Source organism: Bombina bombina, chromosome 7 (genome assembly GCF_027579735.1).
Source record: "Bombina bombina isolate aBomBom1 chromosome 7, aBomBom1.pri, whole genome shotgun sequence".
In the NCBI taxonomy this organism is placed as follows: Eukaryota; Metazoa; Chordata; class Amphibia; order Anura; family Bombinatoridae; genus Bombina; species Bombina bombina.
Window position 1 is genome coordinate 411,931,454 of NC_069505.1, and position 21,615 is coordinate 411,953,068.

The following is a 21,615-nucleotide window of genomic DNA, read 5'->3' on the forward strand; positions in this document are numbered from 1 at the left end:
TTATGCCTTGATGTCTTTTTCAGGATTCATAAGATTAGACAGTTTTCTCTGTTGAATATTTGTATCTGGGAAGCGCAAGGGTCAGAAGGCATTGTCGACTTCCTTATTTTTAGTTGAGGAGTGAGTGTCTTCTGCTTGACATAGGAGACAGCGGGAAACTAGCCTCCTCAGAGGTTTACGGCTCAGTCTGAGAGCAGTGACGTCATCTTGGATCTCTGGCATGAGATCTATATGGATCTGATTGTTGGGCGCTGCTTGTTCTTCCTTGTATTATTTTTCCAAAAAGTTTTTCATTTGCTTCTGTTGAAGCAGCCTTCGGGAGAATGGGTTTTTGCAGGCTGTGGTGCTCTCAGATGGGGGCCGCCTCTCTTTATGCCCTCCCGTTATCATTCAGTGTCCGCTGTAGCTTGGGTATAATTTCCCACAAGTAACGAATGCAGCTGTGGACTCTCCCTGTATTAAGAAGGAAAACATAAATTATGCTTACCAGATAATTTCCTTTCCTTCTGTACAGGGAGAGTCTACAGCTCCCGCCCGTGTTCTCCAATGGGCGGCCCTTACATTTATATTGTTTCTTCTAGCACTTTTTTCACCCTGATATTTCTCCTACTGTTCCCTTGACAGAATGACTGGGGGAAGTGGGAGAGGTATTTAAGCCTTTGGCCGGGGTGTCTTTGCATCCTCCTGGTGGCCAGGTTCAGTATTTCCCACAAGTAATGAATGCAGCTGTGGACTCACCCTGTACAGAAGGAAGGAAATTATCTGGTAAGCATAATTTATGTTTTTATATCGATAACTTTCTGAGCCACCAGCTCCTACTGAGATTGTGTAATAGTTTACAGGGTATACATATAGGAGTTTGTGATTGTATGATAGCTGTCACATGATGCAGAAGGCAGAGCAATGGAAGGAAATTTTGAAATTTGTTGATTATGCAATTCTACCGTTTTTACTGGTTCTTAAAACACGTCAGTCTAGATGCAAAATACCATGAAATCTACCTCCTGAATGTGTGAAACGGCAACTCAGCGGTGGACTGCCGGCTGTTTCAGGGTGGGACCAGATCTCTGTATAAGGCACATCTTGACACAATAATGGCTCTTTTCATTGGCTTACCAATGTGTTTAGCTAGCTCTCTGCTGTGCAACAAAGGATAACAAGATATTGAAGCAAAAGTGATAATAGAAGAAAATTAGAAACTTATTTAAAAATGTATGCTCTTGAGTATACCTAGGTATTACTTTTCAATAAAGGAAACAAAGAGAACGAAGAAGATTAGATAATAGAAGTAAATTGGAAAGTTGTTTAAAATTGTATGTTCTATCACACTGGTTGTCAAACCTGTCCTCAGACCTCCCCAACAGGCCAGGTTTTCAGGATTACCTTGGATGAGAGCAGGTAAAATAACCATATTTACTAATCAGATGATTGTGTCACCTGTGCTCCAGTTCAGATATCCTCAAAAGCTGTCCTGTTAGGGAGCTCTGAGGACAGGTGTGAAATTCAGTGACCTATCAGAATCATGAAATAAAAAATTGAGGTTCCATGTCCCTTTAATTGCAGGGGAATGAGACATCTTATTTAGATGGAGTTCCCCTCATTTGAGCTACATGCCCCTCTAGTTTTCAGGTGATTGCCACGGTATTTGTGAGTTGTTCTCTAATTTTAAACCTTTGCCTCATATGTTAACATTTTTCTTAAAGGGACACTAAAGACAAAATAAAATTGTTGCTCTTTCTGAATCAAAAAAGTTTAAGACACTTTCCATTTTACTTCCTTTATCACATTTTGCACATTCTTTTTATAGTCACACTTTCTGGGGAACAAGATTCTACTGAGCATATGCACAAGCTCACAGGGTATACATATAATAGTCTGTGATTGGCTGATGTCTGTCACATGACACAGGGGGCCAGAAAATGGGAGAAAAAATAAAATTGTCAGAAAACAATTTACTGCTTATTTGAGTATGTGCTATAGCATTGTCTTTTTATTGTGTACTTGTTAATTATGTCATTCTACCGCATTGAGTGCCCCTTTAATAAAAACAATGGACTACAGTACATCTACATTCGAATACACAACCTCTTATGGCTACAAACATACTGAAAAACACTTGCAGTAAATAGCCTGTACAACAATCAGTATTGGTGTTAAAGAACAGATTTGTCGTACACTTATACTGTGATTAAAGCAATTCTACTGGCAGGAATTGATGCTGCTCGTGCACTGCATATGGGGTTAAAGAGTCACAACTTTTTTTTTTATTTTGATGTCAGCTGTTCCATCGTGCAGAGGAGACCCTGTTCTTTAAACACCAGTTGTTTAAATTCCCTTAACCGTGGTCATCTCTCAGAATATAACTTGTGTGTGTACAAGATCTGAAGAGCCAACCCTGCCCACGTCACCCTCTGCCCCTGAGTATAAACACATAGCTGCCAGGCTGACGGCACGGGCACTTCACTAGACTACTGCTGTGTGACACGACGTGCAGACATGTCTCAACCTCAGGTGAGCTCAATCCTACAGCGTGTTTTTATAAAACTGGCAAATACGTGTATGTGTGTGTATATATATATATATATATATGTATATATATGTATGTGTGTGTGTTTATATGTGTATATACTCTATGCATATATGTTTGTGTATATATATATATATATATGTGTGTGTGTGTTTATATATGTATATACTCTATGCATATATGTTTGTGTATGTATGTGTGTGTATATATATATATATATATATATATGTGTGTGTGTTTATATGTGTATATATATATATATATATTTATATATGTATGTGTTTATATGTCTATATACTCTATGTATATATGTTTGTGTGTATATACTCTATGCATATATGTTTGCGTGTATATATGTGTGTGTGTGTGTGTATATATATATATATATATATAATTTTATATATGTGTATATACTCTATGTATATATTTTTATGTGTATATACAGTGTATGTATATGTATATATATATGTGTGTGTTTATATATGCATATACTCTATGTATATATGTTTGTGTGTATATACAGTATATATATATAAGAAATTTAAAAATAGATACTACTGGGTATTGTCACTATTTAAATCTTTACTCATTGTAGAGTCTGTCAGATTAAAACTCAAATTTGTTTAACCCCTTGGCAGACGGTTTGCAGTTCCCTATAGCAGGCTACTTAACATGATTTTTATTTATGACATTTTTAACTAAATCTCCAATTTATGAGTTTGTGTTTGGATAGAATTTTCTTCAACCCATCCTCCAGCTTCTCTATAAAGACACCAGACAAAAACGCACTACTATTTTTTTTTTATCATAAAACTAGACTGTTTTTTGTTTTGTTTTGTTTTAATATTTAAGATTGTACTAAACTAGATAATGATTAAATATGTCCATTTTATTTCTAAAACCCCATTAATTTACCACCTAGAAAGACTGCTGTGGGATCATACAGGATACAGAGTCATGTCTGGGGAAACAAATCATTTATGTGCATTTTGTACTGAATAATCTATTATTCTTCTCTTAAATCTTGTTATATTTAAAGCTTTAGGAAAGTCTACATTAAAGGTTTATGATTCAGACAGCGTCATTTGAATATACTTTTTGGTTCACTTCTGTTATCAAATTCATTTTGATTTCTTGGTATCATTTGTTAAAAAGTAATCTGAACATATCCTACACTACTGGGAGTGAGCTGTTTATTGGTGGCTATACACATATGCCTCTTGTTATTGGCTCAGCAGAAGTTTTCCGCTAGCTCCTAGTAGTGCTTTGTTACTTTGCAAGGGTATATACAAGAAACAATAACCTATCAGAGCATTACAGTATTTTCTTTTTGCGCTTTCCTATCCCTTTAATAAAACACTGACAGTCTACAAACACGAGAAGGGTTAATATTTGTAACACATCTGTTTTTACTGTAAAAGGATGATGACCTGACTTCTGTAACAATTTCTCTTCCCATTAATTCTGTTATCTCTCTTATTCTCATGCTCTTTGTATAATTCTAAAACAGTTCCTGTTTCCCATAAAGGGATGTGGAAATCCAAATTAAAGGGACATGAAACCCCAAATTTCTCTTTCAAGTTTCATGCAGAGAATACAATTTTTAAAAAAAGTTTCTAATTTTCCTGTATTATCAAATTTGCTTTGTTCTCTTGGTATTCTTCGTTCAAGAGATATCTAGATAGGTAGCGTGCACATGCCGGATGCACTACATGAGAGGAAGAAGTGCTGCCATCTAGTGCTCAAGAAACAAATACAATTTGGTAATAGTAAATTGAGCATTTGTTTAAAATTGTATGTTCTATTTAAATCGTGAAAGAAAAGCTTTGGGTTCTATGTCCCTTTTAAGCTTTCATGATTCAGTCTAATTTAAAAACAAACAAAAATGTACTTCTATTACCAAAGTTACCTATTTATCTTGTCTCCATTGTTGAAGCTTAGCCCCTTTCCATTAGAGCATACTGAGGTAGGCTTTTAGGTGTGCACGTGTCCTGTGCACTATATGGCTGCTGTGTTTGCAACACTGTTCTACATATTGTGCACACTCCTGAGCAACTTGTATCACTATATTGTATAGAATTGATGAATATGAGCTGTGTCAGTAATAAACACCATAAATAGGGCTAAATGTATCAATTTGCAGACGGACAAGATTCACATGAACCTGCCTGCATTTCATCGCAAATCGTGGGGGCCCATTTGTTCCCTATATTTGAGCTTGTGCATTTCCTCTCCTGCTCTTCAGGGCTTGTCAATCACTCTGGTCGAATGAGCTTCAAACCGCTGCTTCATAAATATCAGTTGCAGACTCAAATGAGCGAATCTGTGACCGATCAGGGCATTCGCATTATGATAAATAAAACCCACAGAGTTTGTGTATATCCTGGACTTTCAGTAATACAACCAGACACTTCCCTAAGTGCAGTAAGTCTGTTGCAAATACTGAACACGATGATAAATATGATCTTTGTTTAAGACTAAAGCTACAAATCTACCTTCAGATCACAAAATCTGTTTATGGAACCTGTAAAGTAACAATAATCAGCCACACTGTTTACAAACCCTATAAAGTTTTTTTGGTTGAGATTTTTTCAAGGTGACCCAGTGACTCATTGGGTCTGAAATAGAAACCTATCCAGCTTTGTCCTCCTCCGCGTCCAGATATTTATTCATAGAGATGAGCTGCTGTTGACAATATTGTGCTCTCTTCAAGGGGTTAATTATGTGGCCCTTCCCACCAGATTACTATTGTATGGTGTAATAGTTATGTATAAGCGGTAATTGAGATTCCTAAAGCATGTTCGTCCCTTGTCAGTTTATAATGGAGCATTTAGCAGGGTCCTGTTTCTCATCTATGCTTTAACCTCTTGACTGCCAGAATGGACTACAGCACATTGAAACACAAAGGGATTTAACTCATTAAAATGGAACTCAAAAAGGATTATTTTTTTTTTAGAAAGTTCATTGCCTTCCTGGTTATTTGCATGTGTGTTCTGTTAAATTGCTTTACCATAAACTGTTTAATGTATTTGGATGTTTGTTATTTAAAAGGGGAATAAGACTGAAGACAGTGTGCAGGGGCTTTGCATTATTTATTAATTAAAAAAGAAGAGGCTATATCTTTAGCATATTTGTTTTTTAAGAATAAAATGATTACATCCGTTTAACACACCATCATTCAATATATAATAGTATAATAAGCAACTGATTTTTTTTTTTTTTAATCATTGATAGGAAACATGAGAATTAGCAGGACTTAACTATCAGCCAATAAACTTTAGAAGGAAGTACCTATCAGCCAATAAGTATTAGCAGGAAGTGCCCATCAGCCGAGTATTAGCAGGAAGTGCCTATCAGCCGAGTATTAGAAGGAAGCGTCCATCAGCCGAGTATTAGCAGGAAGTGCCTATCAGCCAATAAGTATTAGCAGGAAATGCCTATCAGCCAATAAGTATTAACAGGAAGTGCCCATCAGCCAAGTATTAGCAGGAAGTGCCTATCAGCCAATAAGTATTAGCAGGAAGTGCCCATCAGCCGAGTATTAGCAGGAAGTGCCTATCAACCGAGTATTAGAAGGAAGCGTCCATCAGCCGAGTATTAGCAGAAAGTGCGCATCAGCCGAGTATTAGCAGGAAGTGCCTATCAGCCAATAAGTATTAGCAGGAAGTGCCTATCAGCCAATAAGTATTAACAGGAAGTGCCCATCAGCCGAGTATTAGCAGGAAGTGCCTATCAGCCAATAAGTATTAGCAGGAAGTGCCCATCAGCCGAGTATTAGCAGGAAGTAATTTTGGTAAAGAATAAGAGGGCGCTAAAAAATGAAATAGGAAAAGATCAATATTGTTAGTAGGTCAGATGTTTTAAACCACTGATTAGTTTGATTAGTTCTGGTTCCTTTATCATCCAATGACCACAATAGATTAAATTATAACGATCACAAAATTGATCTTAAATCCATACAAAATGTAACATTAATTCATACAAAATGTTACACTAATTCCCTTATAATTTATTCAGGTAGATACAAGTTAATAATGACTTCATACGCAAATATGTAACAGATTAATATCCGATTCTAAAACAAGTGACAAAGGATAACAAATTTATTATAACAGGTTAAAATTATACACTAAAATGAATACAGTAAAAAGACAGCCCTTAATTAAAGACGGTCTAAGTACCAGCCAGTGAGCATTACTAGGAAGTATCCATCAGCCAGTGAGCATTACTAGGAAGTACCCATCAGCCAGTGAGCATTAGTTGGAAGTAGCTGGAAGTACTCATTAGCCATTGAACGTTAGGTGGAAGTACCAATCAGCCAGTGAGCATTAGTTGGAAGTAGCTGGAAGTACTCATTAGCCATTGAATGTTAGGTGGAAGTACCAATCAGCCAGTGAGCTTTATCTGGAAGTACCAGCAGCCAGTAAGCATTTGCAGGAAGTACCTATTATCCAATGAACTTTAGTTGGAAGTACCCATCAGCCAGTGAGCATTAGTAGGAAGTACCCATCAGCCAATGAGTGTTACTTTGAAGTACCCATTAGCCAATGAATGTTAGGTGGAAGTACCCATCAGCCAATGAACGTTAGTTGGAAGTACCCATCAGCCAGTGAGCGTTATCTGGAAGTACCAGCAAGCGACCAGTAAGCATTAGCAGGAAGTACCTATTATCCAATGAACTTTAGTTGGAAGTACCCATCAGGCACTGAAAGTTAGTTGGAAGTACTCATCAGCCAGTGAGCATTATTAGGAAGTACCCATTACCCAGTGAGCATTACTAGGAAGTTCTCATCACCCAGTGAGCGTTACTACGAAGTACTCATCAACCAGTGAGCGTTACTAGGAAGTACTCATTACTTGGTGAGCGTTACTAGGAAGCACTCATCACCCAGTGAGCATTACTAGGAAGTACCCATCAGCCAAAGAACATTACTAGAAAGTACCCATCACCCAGTGAGCATTACTAGGAAGTACCCATCACCCAGTGAGCATTACTAGGAAGTACCCATCAGCCAGAGAACATTACTAGAAAGTACCCATCACCCAGTGAGCATTACTAGGAAGTACCTATCACCCAGTGAGCATTACTAGGAAGTACCCATCATCCAATGAGCATTACTAGGAAGTACCCATCAGCCAGAGAACATTACTTATCAGCCAGTGAGCTTTAGTTGGAAAAATTAGGAAATACAAGACCGATACTGCAGATTCAATTTAGCTATTACTAGACATTTTCAGACCCCCCAAAAAAATTCAACATGTTTAAAGGCTGATCTTTCAAATGAATGATAAAACATTTTTGAGCAGTTTGTCTCTTTAATTGACAGTAAAGAATGGGCAAGTGTGTATGCACCAATCACCAGCTGTGAAAACTCTGCTACTGCCACCAGGCATGTGCACAGAGTATCATTTTTGGAATTTTAAGGGATAAAGCAGATATTTTTTAATATATATATATATATATATATATATATATATATATATATATATATATATTTATATATATTTAAAGCCTATCAAAATAATATTTAACTTGTGTTTTACTTGGGACATATTATAAAGGCTAAATTTTAACATTTTATTAATTAATTATATTATTAATTTTAAGTTATGGTTAAAGGGACAGTAAAGTGAAAACATTTTATTTTATGATTCACAATTTTAAACAGCTTATACAACTTAGAAAATTTGCTTTGTTTTCTTGGTATACTTTTGTTGAAGAGCATTCCTACATAGGTTCAGGGCTTCAGTGCACTGCTGGGAACTAGCAGCTGATTGGTGGCTGCACATACATGACTCACTGACTCACCAGATTTGTTCTGCTAGCTCCCAGTAGTGCATTGCTGCTTCTGAACTGTCCTAGGTATGCTTTTCAACAAAGGATACCAAGGAAACAGCAAATTTAATAACAGAAGTTGGGAAGTTGTTTAAAATTGTATGTTCTACCGGAATCATGAAAGTTTAATTTTTACTTTACTGTCCCTTTAAGTCAGCCATTTAGCAGGTCTTTGTGGTTATTTTTAGTGCATTAAACTGTGAGTTGTTGGACTTTTCTGCAGAACGAACCTGTTAAGAAGAAGAGACCAGTGATGAAAGAGGAGGACCTCAAAGGAGCAAAAAACAAATTGAGCCATAAAACACCTCTCAAATCAAAGACATATCAAGTGATGAGAGACTGTGGTGAGTACAAGGACAAGGTTAGACAGTTGCCTAGAAGCCAAGTAAACAGATTTTACTTTGCCCACGTGGTGTTATCTGTAATAGCACCAGGTCCTCAAGACATAGATGTTATCAGTTCACACCAGGTCCTCAAGACATAGATGTTATCTGTAATAGCACCAGGTCCTCAAGACATAGATGTTATCTGTAATAGCACCAGGTCCTCAAGACATAGATGTTATCTGTAATAGCACCAGGTCCTCAAGACATAGATGTTATCTGTAATAGCACCAGGTCCTCAAGACATAGATGTTATCTGTTCACAGAAGGTCCACAAGACATAGATGTTATCTGTTCACACCAGGTCCTCAAGACATAGATGTTATCTGTAATAGCACCAGGTCCTCAAGACATAGATGTTATCTGTAATAGCACCAGGTCCTCAAGATGTAGATGTTATCTGTTCACACCAGGTCCTCAAGACATAGATGTTATCTGTAATAGCACCAGGTCCTCAAGACGTAGATGTTATCTGTTCACACCAGGTCCTCAAGACGTAGATGTTATCTGTAATAGCACCAGGTCCTCAAGATGTAGATGTTATCTGTAATAGCACCAGGTCCTCAAGACATAGATGTTATCTGTAATAGCACCAGGTCCTCAAGACATAGATGTTATCTGTTCACACCAGGTCCTCAAGACATAGATGTTTTCTGTAATAGCACCAGGTCCTCAAGACGTAGATGTTATCTGTAGTAGCACCAGGTCCTCAAGACATAGATGTTGTCTGTAATAGCAGCAGGTCCTCAAGACATAGATGTTATCTGTTCACACCAGGTCCTCAAGACGTAGATGTTATCTTTTCACACCAGGTCCTCAAGACGTAGATGTTATCTGTTCACACCAGGTCCTCAAGACGTAGATGTTATCTGTAATAGCACCAGGTCCTCAAGACGTAGATGTTATCTGTTCACACCAGATCCTCAAGACATAGATGTTATCTGTAATAGCACCAGGTCCTCAAGACGTAGATGTTATCTGTTCACACCAGGTCCTCAAGACATACATGTTATCTGTAATAGCACCAGGTCCTCAAGACGTAGATGTTATCTGTTCACACCAGGTCCTCAAGACGTAGATGTTATCTGTAACAGCACCAGGTCCTCAAGACGTAGATGTTATCTGTAATAGCACCAGGTCCTCAAGACATAGATGTTATCTGTAATAGCACCAGGTCCTTCAGGCAAAGATGTTATCTGTAATAGCACCAGGTCCTCAAGACGTAGATGTTATCTGTAATAGCACCAGGTCCTTAAGACATAGATGTTATCTGTAATAGCACCAGGTCCTCAAGACACAGATGTTATCTGTTCACACCAGGTCCTCAAGACATAGATGTTATCTGTTAACTCCAGGTCCTCAAGACATAGATGTTATCTGTAACAGCACCAGGTCCTCAAGACGTAGATGTTATCTGTAATAGCACCAGGTCCTCAAGATGTAGATGTTATCTGTTCACACCAGGTCCTCAAGACATAGATGTTATCTGTAATAGCACCAGGTCCTCAAGAAGTAGATGTTATCTGTTCACACCAGGTCCTCAAGACGTAGATGTTATCTGTAATAGCACCAGGTCCTCAAGATGTAGATGTTATCTGTAATAGCACCAGGTCCTCAAGACATAGATGTTATCTGTAATAGCACCAGGTCCTAAAGACATAGATGTTATCTGTTCACACCAGGTCCTCAAGACATAGATGTTTTCTGTAATAGCACCAGGTCCTCAAGACGTAGATGTTATCTGTAGTAGCACCAGGTCCTCAAGACATAGATGTTGTCTGTAATAGCAGCAGGTCCTCAAGACATAGATGTTATCTGTTCACACCAGGTCCTCAAGACATAGATGTTATCTTTTCACACCAGGTCCTCAAGACGTAGATGTTATCTGTTCACACCAGGTCCTCAAGACGTAGATGTTATCTGTAATAGCACCAGGTCCTCAAGACGTAGATGTTATCTGTTCACACCAGATCCTCAAGACATAGATGTTATCTGTAATAGCACCAGGTCCTCAAGACGTAGATGTTATCTGTTCACACCAGGTCCTCAAGACATACATGTTATCTGTAATAGCACCAGGTCCTCAAGACGTAGATGTTATCTGTTCACACCAGGTCCTCAAGACGTAGATGTTATCTGTAACAGCACCAGGTCCTCAAGACGTAGATGTTATCTGTAATAGCACCAGGTCCTCAAGACATAGATGTTATCTGTAATAGCACCAGGTCCTTCAGGCAAATATGTTATCTGTAATAGCACCAGGTCCTCAAGACGTAGATGTTATCTGTAATAGCACCAGGTCCTTAAGACATAGATGTTATCTGTAATAGCACCAGGTCCTCAAGACACAGATGTTATCTGTTCACACCAGGTCCTCAAGACGTAGATATTATCTGTAATAGCACCAGGTCCTCAAGACATAGATGTTATCTGTTCACACCAGGTCCTCAAGACGAAGATGTTATCTATAATAGCACCAGGTTCTCGAAGACATAGATGTTATCTGTTCACACCAGGTCCTCAAGACGTAGATGTTATCTGTTCACACCAGGTCCTCAAGACATAGATGTTATCTGTTCACACCAGGTCCTCAAGACGTAGATGTTATCTGTAATAGCACCAGGTCCTCAAGACGTAGATGTTATCTGTTCACACCAGGTCCTCAAGACATAGATGTTATCTGTAATAGCACCAGGTCCTCAAGACGTAGATGTTATCTCTTCACACCAGGTCCTCAAGACGTAGATGTTATCTGTTCACACCAGGTCCTCAAGACGTAGATGTTATCTGTAACAGCACCAGGTCCTCAAGACATAGATGTTATCTGTAATAGCACCAGGTCCTTAAGACATAGATGTTATCTGTTCAAAACAGGTCCTCAAGACGTAGATGTTATCTGTAATAGCACCAGGTCCTCAAGACATAGATGTTATCTGTTCACACCAGGTCCTCAAGACATAGATGTTATCTGTAATAGCACCAGGTCCTCAAGACGTAGATGTTTTCTGTTCACACCAGGTCCTCAAGACATATATGTTATCTGTAATAGCACCAGGTCCTCAAGACGTAGATGTTATCTCTTCACACCAGGTCCTCAAGACATAGATGTTATCTGTTCACACCAGGTCCTCAAGACGTAGATGTTATCTGTAACAGCACCAGGTCCTCAAGACGTTGATGTTATCTGTAATAGCACCAGGTCCTCAAGACATAGATGTTATCTGTTCACACCAGGTCCTCAAGACGTAGATGTTATCTGTTCACACAAGGTCCTCAAGACATAGATGTTATCTGTTCACACCAGGTCCTCAAGACGTAGATGTTATCTGTAATAGCACCAGGTCCTCAAGACGTAGATGTTATCTGTTCACACCAGGTCCTCAAGACGTAGATGTTATCTGTAACAGCACCAGGTCCTCAAGACGTAGATGTTATCTGTAATAGCACCAGGTCCTCAAGACGTAGATGTTATCTGTTCACACCAGGTCCTCAAGACGTAGATGTTATCTGTTCACACCAGGTCCTCAAGACGTAGATGTTATCTATAACAGCACCAGGTCCTCAAGACATAGATGTTATCTGTAATAGCACCAGGTCATCAAGACATAGATGTTATCTGTTCACACCAGGTCCTCAAGACGTAGATGTTATCTGTTCACACCAGGTCCTCAAGACATAGATGTTATCTGTTCACACCAGGTCCTCAAGACATAGATGTTATCTGTTCACACCAGGTCCTCAAGACATAGATGTTATCTGTTCACACCAGGTCCTCAAGACGTAGATGTTATCTGTTCACACCAGGTCCTCAAGACATAGATGTTATCTGTTCACACCAGGTCCTCAAGACGTAGATGTTATCTGTAATAGCACCAGGTCCTCAAGACGTAGATGTTATCTGTTCACACCAGGTCCTCAAGACGTAGATGTTATCTGTAACAGCACCAGGTCCTCAAGACGTTGATGTTATCTGTAATAGCACCAGGTCCTCAAGACATAGATGTTATCTGTTCACACCAGGTTCTCAAGACATAGATGTTATCTGTAATAGCACCAGGTCCTCAAGACGTAGATGTTATCTGTTCACACCAGGTCCTCAAGACATATATGTTATCTGTAATAGCACCAGGTCCTCAAGACGTAGATGTTATCTGTTCACACCAGGTCCTCAAGACGTAGATGTTATCTGTTCACACCAGGTCCTCAATACATAGATGTTATCTGTAATAGCACCAGGTCTTCAAGACATAGATGTTATCTGTAATAGCACCAGGTCCTCAAGACATAGATGTTATCTGTTCACACCAGGTCCTCAAGACGTAGATGTTATCTGTTCAGACCAGGTCCTCAAGACGTAGATGTTATCTGTAATAGCACCAGGTCCTCAAGACGTAGATGTTATCTGTTCACACCAGGTCCTCAAGACGTAGATGTTATCTGTAATAGCACCAGGTCCTCAAGACGTAGATGTTATCTGTTCACACCAGGTCCTTTAAGACGTAGATGTTATCTGTTCACACCAGGTCCTCAAGACATAGATGTTATCTGTAATAGCACCAGGTCCTCAAGACGTAGATGTTATCTGTAATAGCACCAGGTCCTCAAGACGTAGATGTTATCTGTTCACACCAGGTCCTCAAGACATATATGCTATCTGTAATAGCACCAGGTCCTCAAGACGTAGATGTTATCTGTTCACACCAGGTCCTCAAGACGTAGATGTTATCTGTTCACACCAGGTCCTCAATACATAGATGTTATCTGTAATAGCACCAGGTCCTCAAGACGTAGATGTTATCTGTTCACACCAGGTCCTCAAGACGTAGATGTTATCTGTAACAGCACCAGGTCCTCAAGACGTTGATGTTATCTGTAATAGCACCAGGTCCTCAAGACATAGATGTTATCTGTTCACACCAGGTCCTCAAGACGTAGATGTTATCTGTTCACACAAGGTCCTCAAGACATAGATGTTATCTGTTCACACCAGGTCCTCAAGACGTAGATGTTATCTGTAATAGCACCAGGTCCTCAAGACGTAGATGTTATCTGTTCACACCAGGTCCTCAAGACGTAGATGTTATCTGTAACAGCACCAGGTCCTCAAGACGTAGATGTTATCTGTAATAGCACCAGGTCCTCAAGACGTAGATGTTATCTGTTCACACCAGGTCCTCAAGATATAGATGTTATCTGTAATAGCACCAGGTCCTCAAGACATAGATGTTATCTGTAATAGCACCAGGTCCTCAAGAGATTGATGTTATCTGTTCACACCTGGTCCTCAAGACGTAGATGTTATCTGTAATAGCACCAGGTCCTCAAGACATAGATGTTATCTGTTCACACCAGGTCCTCAAGACATAGATGTTATCTGTAATAGCACCAGGTCCTCAAAACGTAGATGTTATCTGTTCACACCAGGTCCTCAAGACATAGATGTTATCTGTAATAGCACCAGGTCCTCAAGACGTAGATGTTATCTGTTCACACCAGGTCCTCAAGACGTAGATGTTATCTGTAACAGCAGCAGGTCCTTTAAGACGTAGATGTTATCTGTAATAGCACCAGGTTCTCAAGACATAGATGTTATCTGTTCACACCAGGTCCTCAAGATGTAGATGTTATCTGTAATAGCAGCAGGTCCTCAAGACGTAGATGTTATCTGTAATAGCACCAGGTTCTCAAGACATAGATGTTATCTGTTCACACCAGATCCTCAAGACGTAGATGTTATCTGTTCACACCAGGTCTTCAAGACATAGATGTTATCTGTTCACACCAGGTCCTCAAGACGTAGATGTTATCTGTAATAGCACCAGGTCCTCAAGACGTAGATGTTATCTGTTCACACCAGGTCCTCAAGACATAGATGTTATCTGTAATATCACCAGGTCCTCAAGACGTAGATGTTATCTGTTCACACCAGGTCCTCAAGACGTAGATGTTATCTGTTCACACCAGGTCCTCAAGACATAGATGTTATCTGTAACAGCACCAGGTCCTCAAGACATAGATGTTATCTGTAATAGCACCAGGTCCTCAAGACATAGATGTTATCTGTTCACACCAGGTCCTCAAGACGTAGATGTTATCTGTAATAGCACCAGGTCCTCAAGACATAGATGTTATCTGTAATAGCACCAGGTCCTCAAGACGTAGATGTTATCTGTTCACACCAGGTCCTCAAGACATATATGTTATCTGTAATAGCACCAGGTCCTCAAGACGTAGATGTTATCTCTTCACACCAGGTCCTCAAGACGTAGATGTTATCTGTTCACACCAGGTCCTTAAGACGTAGATGTTATCTGTAATAGCACCAGGTCTTCAAGACGTAGATGTTATCTGTTCACACCAGGTCCTCAAGACATAGATGTTATCTGTAATAGCACCAGGTCCTCAAGACGTAGATGTTATCTGTTCACACCAGGTCCTCAAGACACAGATATTATCTGTTCACTCCAGGTCCTCAAGACGTAGATGTTATCTGTAACAGCACCAGGTCCTCAAGACGTAGATGTTATCTGTAATAGCACCAGGTCCTCAAGACGTAGATGTTATCTGTTCACACCAGGTACTCAACACATAGATGTTATCTGTTCACACCAGGTCCTCAAGACGTAGATGTTATCTGTAACAGCACCAGGTCCTCAAGACGTAGATGTTATCTGTAATAGCACCAGGTCCTCAAGACGTAGATGATATCTGTTCACACCAGGTCCTCAAGACATAGATGTTATCTGTTCACACCAGGTCCTCAAGACGTAGAAAGCAAAAGCCAAAATATCTCAACAACTATTATTCCTTGTAGATGATCAGACCTCCCATCTGTTCTTATTTCTGTCCTGCTGTCCCTCTGACTCTGAGACAGTCATATGTTCTTATTTGCAGAATTTGCCTTAGCCCCATCCATGGAACACGCAGACACACCCACTAACCACCCAGACACACCCACTGACCACTACTCTTCCACCCCCACTCCACACTGCTCCTCCTACAAAATGTCAACAGACGTTGATGTTATCTGTAATAGCACCAGGTCCTCAAGACGTAGAAGTTATCTGTAATAGCACCAGGTTCTCAAGACGTAGATGTTATCTGTAATAGCACCAGGTCCTCAAGACATAGATGTTATCTGTAATAGCACCAGGTCCTCAAGACGTAGATGTTATCTGTAATAGCACCAGGTCCTCAAGACGTAGATGTTATCTGTAATCGCACCAGGTTTTCAAGACGTAGATGTTATCTGTTCACACCAGGTCCTCAAGACGTAGATGTTAGTTGTTCACATCAGGTCCTCAAGACGTAGATGTTGTCTGTTCACACCAGGTCCTCAAGACGTAGAAAGCAAAAGCCAAAATATCTCAACAAATCTTATTCCTTGTAGATGATCAGACCTCCCATCTGTCCTTTTTTCTGTCCCGCTGTCCCTCTGATTCTGAGACAGCCATATGTTCTTATTTGCAGAATTTGCCTTAGCCCCATTCATGGAACACACAGACACACCCACTAAACACCCAGACACACCCACTGACAACTACTCTTCCACCCCACTCCACACTACTCTTCCACCCCACTCCACACTGCTCCTCCTAAAAAATGGCAACAGGCCCCATCAACCTCCTGAGTCCCTGATACCCAGCCACAAATGTTGGGAGGTATGCAAAATGTCTAAATAAATATTACAAATGAAAAATCCTCAAACCCCCCCAAAACCCCCCAAACATCTGTATTAAAAGTATCTTATACTAACTATGAGACCATCTCTTATATCAGCTGGCAGCATTTTTTAATCACATTTCTGCCAAATACAGTAATACTAGACCTTGCATTAATGATCCCAGGAATATATCCAAGAAATTGTTCCCAAGAGGGATTATGAATGCAAGAGAGACCAGTTCTGTGTAGCTTATGGCAGTCAGTCAATTCTTCCCACCCAGGGAAAATATAGATGGGAAAGTTAGATATGGAGTCAGTATTAATAGATTGTAAAGAGAATGGTGTTTGAAAAAATTATCTGTGTCATTCAAAACCATACTTAAAGGGGCACAGAAGTCCAAATTAAACTTCTGATAATTAGACAGAGGGCTAGATTTATACATTTGCAGATATACAGGGTTCACATGTTGCTAACCTGTTTGCATTTCATCGCAAATGTATAGGGCGCATTTGTTTCCCATATTTACTATAGCACGAGCCGCCCCACCAGCCCAACCGCAACCAATTGCGTGAGAGTAGGTCTTGCCAATCAATCCTATTGAATGAGTCCGGGGTGATTTTCATCCTCCAAACTGCTGCTTCATAAATATCGGTTTCAGGCTCAAATTAATGCGCATGTAACTGACCAGGACTTTCAGCCAATGATAAATCTAGCATAGAGTGTGCAATTAAAAAACACTCTAATTTATTATAAATTTAATTTGAACTTCCATGCCCCTTTACATTTCTGGATCCATTACTAAGTGGTTACTCAGACAAATAAATGTCTTTTCATCTCTGAGCAGCTTGTACAAAATGTAAGGCAAATAGGGTGGAATAGGAAGTCAGTTAATCAGCCTTGCAGATGCCCTTGCAAAAATGTTCCCCTAGACATCTGACTAATTTAAATAATCACTAATCTGTCCCTAGCAACAAAAGTGGAAACAACACTGTGATATATCTGAAAAGAATATTTGTTCTCAGTTGTGCCACTAGAGGACGTAGTCACATAACAAAACACACAACTGCTAATAACATGGTAAATTCCTTCTTCATGTCTCACTGCTTTATTTACAGAATTATCCGGCACCACAGCACCCTCTGTGTTCAGCCAGAACAGGACAGGAGGGGAGACCGTGTTTGACAAACCCAAGGATGAGCCGGCAAAGAGTGTGTTTGGCTGATTGAGGACAGACTTCAGACGACCCTTCTATTCTGTCCACTGACATCGTTCAATGTCTTACAGAAATTCTACTGATTTATTTTTTGTGTTTTTGTAAGGACCCTAGTTGTGCCTGTGACTTTATTTGATAAATTTTTATCCTGTTTTATGCCACGGCAATTTGTGCCACCCATTAAGCTGATATTTTTTATATAGAGTAGTGTACCTTGAAATTATTAACTTCCTTAGACATACTCAGTAAGTCAGTATAATGCTGTGCCCTATATTTTATATTGCATAGACTAGCAGCTTTTCTTTCCTGAATAGTGATTTTTTTCAAGTAAACTTAAAGGGACATGACACCCACATTTTTTCTTTTATGATTTAGAAAGAGAATGCAATTTTAAACATCTTTCTAATTTACTTATATTATCTAATTTGTTTTATTCTCTTGATATTCTTTGCTGAAAAGCATATCTAGATATGCTCAGTAGCTGCTGATTGGTTGCTGCACATAGAAGCCTTGTGTGATTGGCTCACCATGTGCATTGCTTTTTCTTCAACTAAGGATATCTAAAAAATGAAGCAAAATAAATAATGGAAGTAAATTGTAATGTTGTTTAAATTTCTATTCTCTATCTGAATCATGAAAGAAAGATTTCGGGTTTAGTGGCCCTTTAAGCGATATATCTTCAGATATTTATATATATATATCCCCTTAATGACAAGCTGCATACCCTATATGTCGCTGGTCTCTCTATGGGGGTGTCGTTTTGAATAGTGCTATTTTATCAAGCCATCCGGATGGAGGGAGGGACTAATAGCACTATTAAAGGCACACAATCATTTAATGTCCAACGATGTACACTGAACGTCGCAGTCGTTAAGGGGATATATATATATATATATATATATATATATATATATATATATATACACACACACATACATGCATCATTCATAGAAAAATATCACTATAGTTTACTAATAAGAGAAAGGTTTCTAGTCCAGTTAATGTTAAAGGTAGGGAAAAAAATCCAAACTGTTGACTCAGTCACTGTAATTTCCAGCCCTGTGTGTGTGTATATATATATATATATATATATATATATATATATATATATATATATATATATATATAAATATTTATATATATATTTATATTACTCAACCAGGACTAGTGTAGTTTTAGTTTATCATAATACTAAAAAGCATTTATTACAAATCCTCAAATCCAGAATTCCAAGATCAATTTTTTTTTCATTAATATTTGTTTCTAAAAATAAAATTATTAAAAATTACCATTTTTAATAATGCTTTCCAAAATATAAATTCGAGTCTATATTTAAAACAACTACAATTACTTTTCTGATTACAGCAGTAAGTAATCTTTCTGATGGTACTATATATAAAACTATCTTTAGGTTACATGTTTAACTGTATTGTGACATGCAAATATTGCCTAAATTATATAAGATATTGTTGTTTACAATTGGTCCCATCCTCGCTCCGAACTGTCCCATTTTACAGGTGCAGATATGCCAAAATCCAAACTATTATGAAATCCAAACCTTTTCTGGTCCCAAACATTTTAGATAAATAAGCCTATTTATCATGGCCCGAATGGGGCCATATACCCCTGTTTCTGCGTGATCCTTCAGGCTCTCCAGAAACAGCAGTTAAGAGGCAGCGCTCTTAAGACCGCTGCTACTTAATTTGTCCGCTGCCTCTGAGGCTGCGGATATGAATCCGCCCAATCACATACGATCACGTTGATTGACACCCCCTGCTAGCCCCCGATATGCCGCGAACCTGCAGGGGATGGCATTGCACAAGCAGTTCACCAGAACTGCTTGTGCAATGATAAATGCCGACAGCATATGATGTCGGTATTTATCGATGTCTGGAGGACATGATTGCTACAACGGATCATGTCCGCCAGACATTTGATAAATAGGCCCCAAAGTGTTTTGTACCTGTAGTCTATATATAATTTAATCCCATAAACAAGTTTCTTTATCAGACCTATTTTTATTTATCTTTATAAATTTATGCTATGTTTTCATCCTTAATCATAATTTAAGTCTTCCATTTGATTCCCATTTTTTTCTTTAGTTTGAGTTTGTCAGGAATATTTGTTCTATTGTTAATTTGGAAACTGTACAGCGATCTGTACAAATGTCACTTTCTAGCTGTGATGCTACAAGGGTTGTACAGGACGTAGGAGGATGACAGTGACCTTTTGCCCTTCTGCTGCATAATTCAATATATAAATGGTCAGGGAATCACCCTGGTAAGAAAATCAATGTGAAAACCGTCATCAGTAAAATGGGATCGATTGTGACTCATAGCACTTCATACATTTGCATGAACACGGCTGTACGTCTGTACAAAAACACACGCTAAGCCATGTGTAATTAGAGCATGATAAGACAAATTATGTTTATTAAATGTTAAGGGTTACTGAACCCAAATTGTTTCTTTCGTGATTCAGATAAAGCATGCAATTTTAATCAACTTTCTTATTTACTTTTATTATCAAATTTCTTCATTCTCCTAGTATCTTTATTTAAAAAGCAAGAATGTAAGTTTAGAAGCCGGACCATTTGTGGTGAACAACCTGGGTTGAGAAGGAAGAAAAATTGATAATAGGAGTAAATTAGATAGTTGTTTAAAACTGCATGCTCTATTTGATTCATGAAAGAAACAATGTGGGTTCAGTATCCCTTTAAGTAGAGGGTGGGTGTTATGATATGGAATTTACTCTGTTTTATAATTAAAATCTATTTTATCAATAAATAATTAAAATGTGATTGTGCAAATGAGTGTATTCCTGTGCATGACAGAGTGCAAATTCACTAAAAAAGGAGAGGTCTCTCTAAGGAGAAATGTTTTCTGCCATTGGTTTGCACATTCTTTCCTACCCCCTGCAGCTGGTGCCCTCCCTCTGATACTCCTCATGCTTATAGGTTCTTTATCTTGTTTACACATTCTCCCCCCCCCCCCCCCCCCCCCGTAGCTAGTGCTCTCCCTCTGAGGTTCCTCATGCTTATGTACTCATCAGCTTGTTTGCACATCCTTACCTACATCCCTGCAGCTAGTTCTCTCCCTCTGATACTCCTAATGCTTATAGGTTCTTCATCTTGTTTGCACATTCTTTCCTACCCCCTGCAGCTAGTGCTCTCCCTCTGATACTCCTCATGCTTATAAGTTCTTCATCTTGTTTGCACATTCATTCCTTCCCCCCGCAGCTAGTGCTCTCCCTTTGATACACCTGATGCTTATAGGTTCTTGATCGTGTTTATTCTTCTATTATACATTCAATCTTTCTATGTGACCTGTGATTAAAACTCACTTTTTTAAGTTATGCCCCTGCCCTACAGCCTACTAGAGATACGGGACCAGCCTCAACTGAGACCTCTGATACCCGTATAGTTACCCCCCTGCCCTACAGCCTACTAGAGATACTGGACCAGCCTCAAATGAGACCTCTGAGATCTGTATAGTTACCCCCTGCCCTACAGCCTACTAGAGATATGGGACCAGCCTCAACTGTGACCTCTGATACCCATATAGTTACCCCCTGCCCTACAGCCTACTAGAGATAAGGGACCAGCCTCAACTGAGACCTCTGAGACCTGTATAGTTACCCCTGCCCTACAGCCTACTAGAGATATGAGACCAGCCTCAACTGAGGCCTCTGATGCCCATATAGTTACCCCCTGCCCTACAGCCTACTAGAGATATGGGACCAGCCTCAACTGTGACCTCTGATACCCATATAGTTACCCCCTGCCCTACAGCCTACTAGAGATAAGGGACCAGCCTCAACTGAGACCTCTGAGACCTGTATAGTTACCCCTGCCCTACAGCCTACTAGAGATATGAGACCAGCCTCAACTGAGGCCTCTGATGCCCATATAGTTACCCCCTGCCCTACAGCCTACTAGAGATATGGAACCAGCCTCAACTCAGACCTCTGATACCTGTATAGTTACCCCCTCCC

At 39.3% G+C, this 21,615-nt stretch overlaps 1 protein-coding gene across 1 annotated transcript; it reads left to right on the top strand.

Moving 5' to 3' along the window:
* Positions 1 to 2,352: 2,352 nt before the first annotated feature.
* Positions 2,353 to 20,422, top strand: MUSTN1 (musculoskeletal, embryonic nuclear protein 1). The gene is made up of 3 exons (XM_053721208.1): positions 2,353 to 2,511; positions 8,587 to 8,707; positions 17,525 to 20,422. The coding sequence occupies exons 1-3, from the start codon at positions 2,497 to 2,499 to the stop codon at positions 17,629 to 17,631; spliced, it is 243 nt and encodes an 80-aa protein (XP_053577183.1). The 5' UTR covers positions 2,353 to 2,496; the 3' UTR covers positions 17,632 to 20,422.
* The last annotated feature ends 1,193 nt before the right edge of the window (positions 20,423 to 21,615 follow it).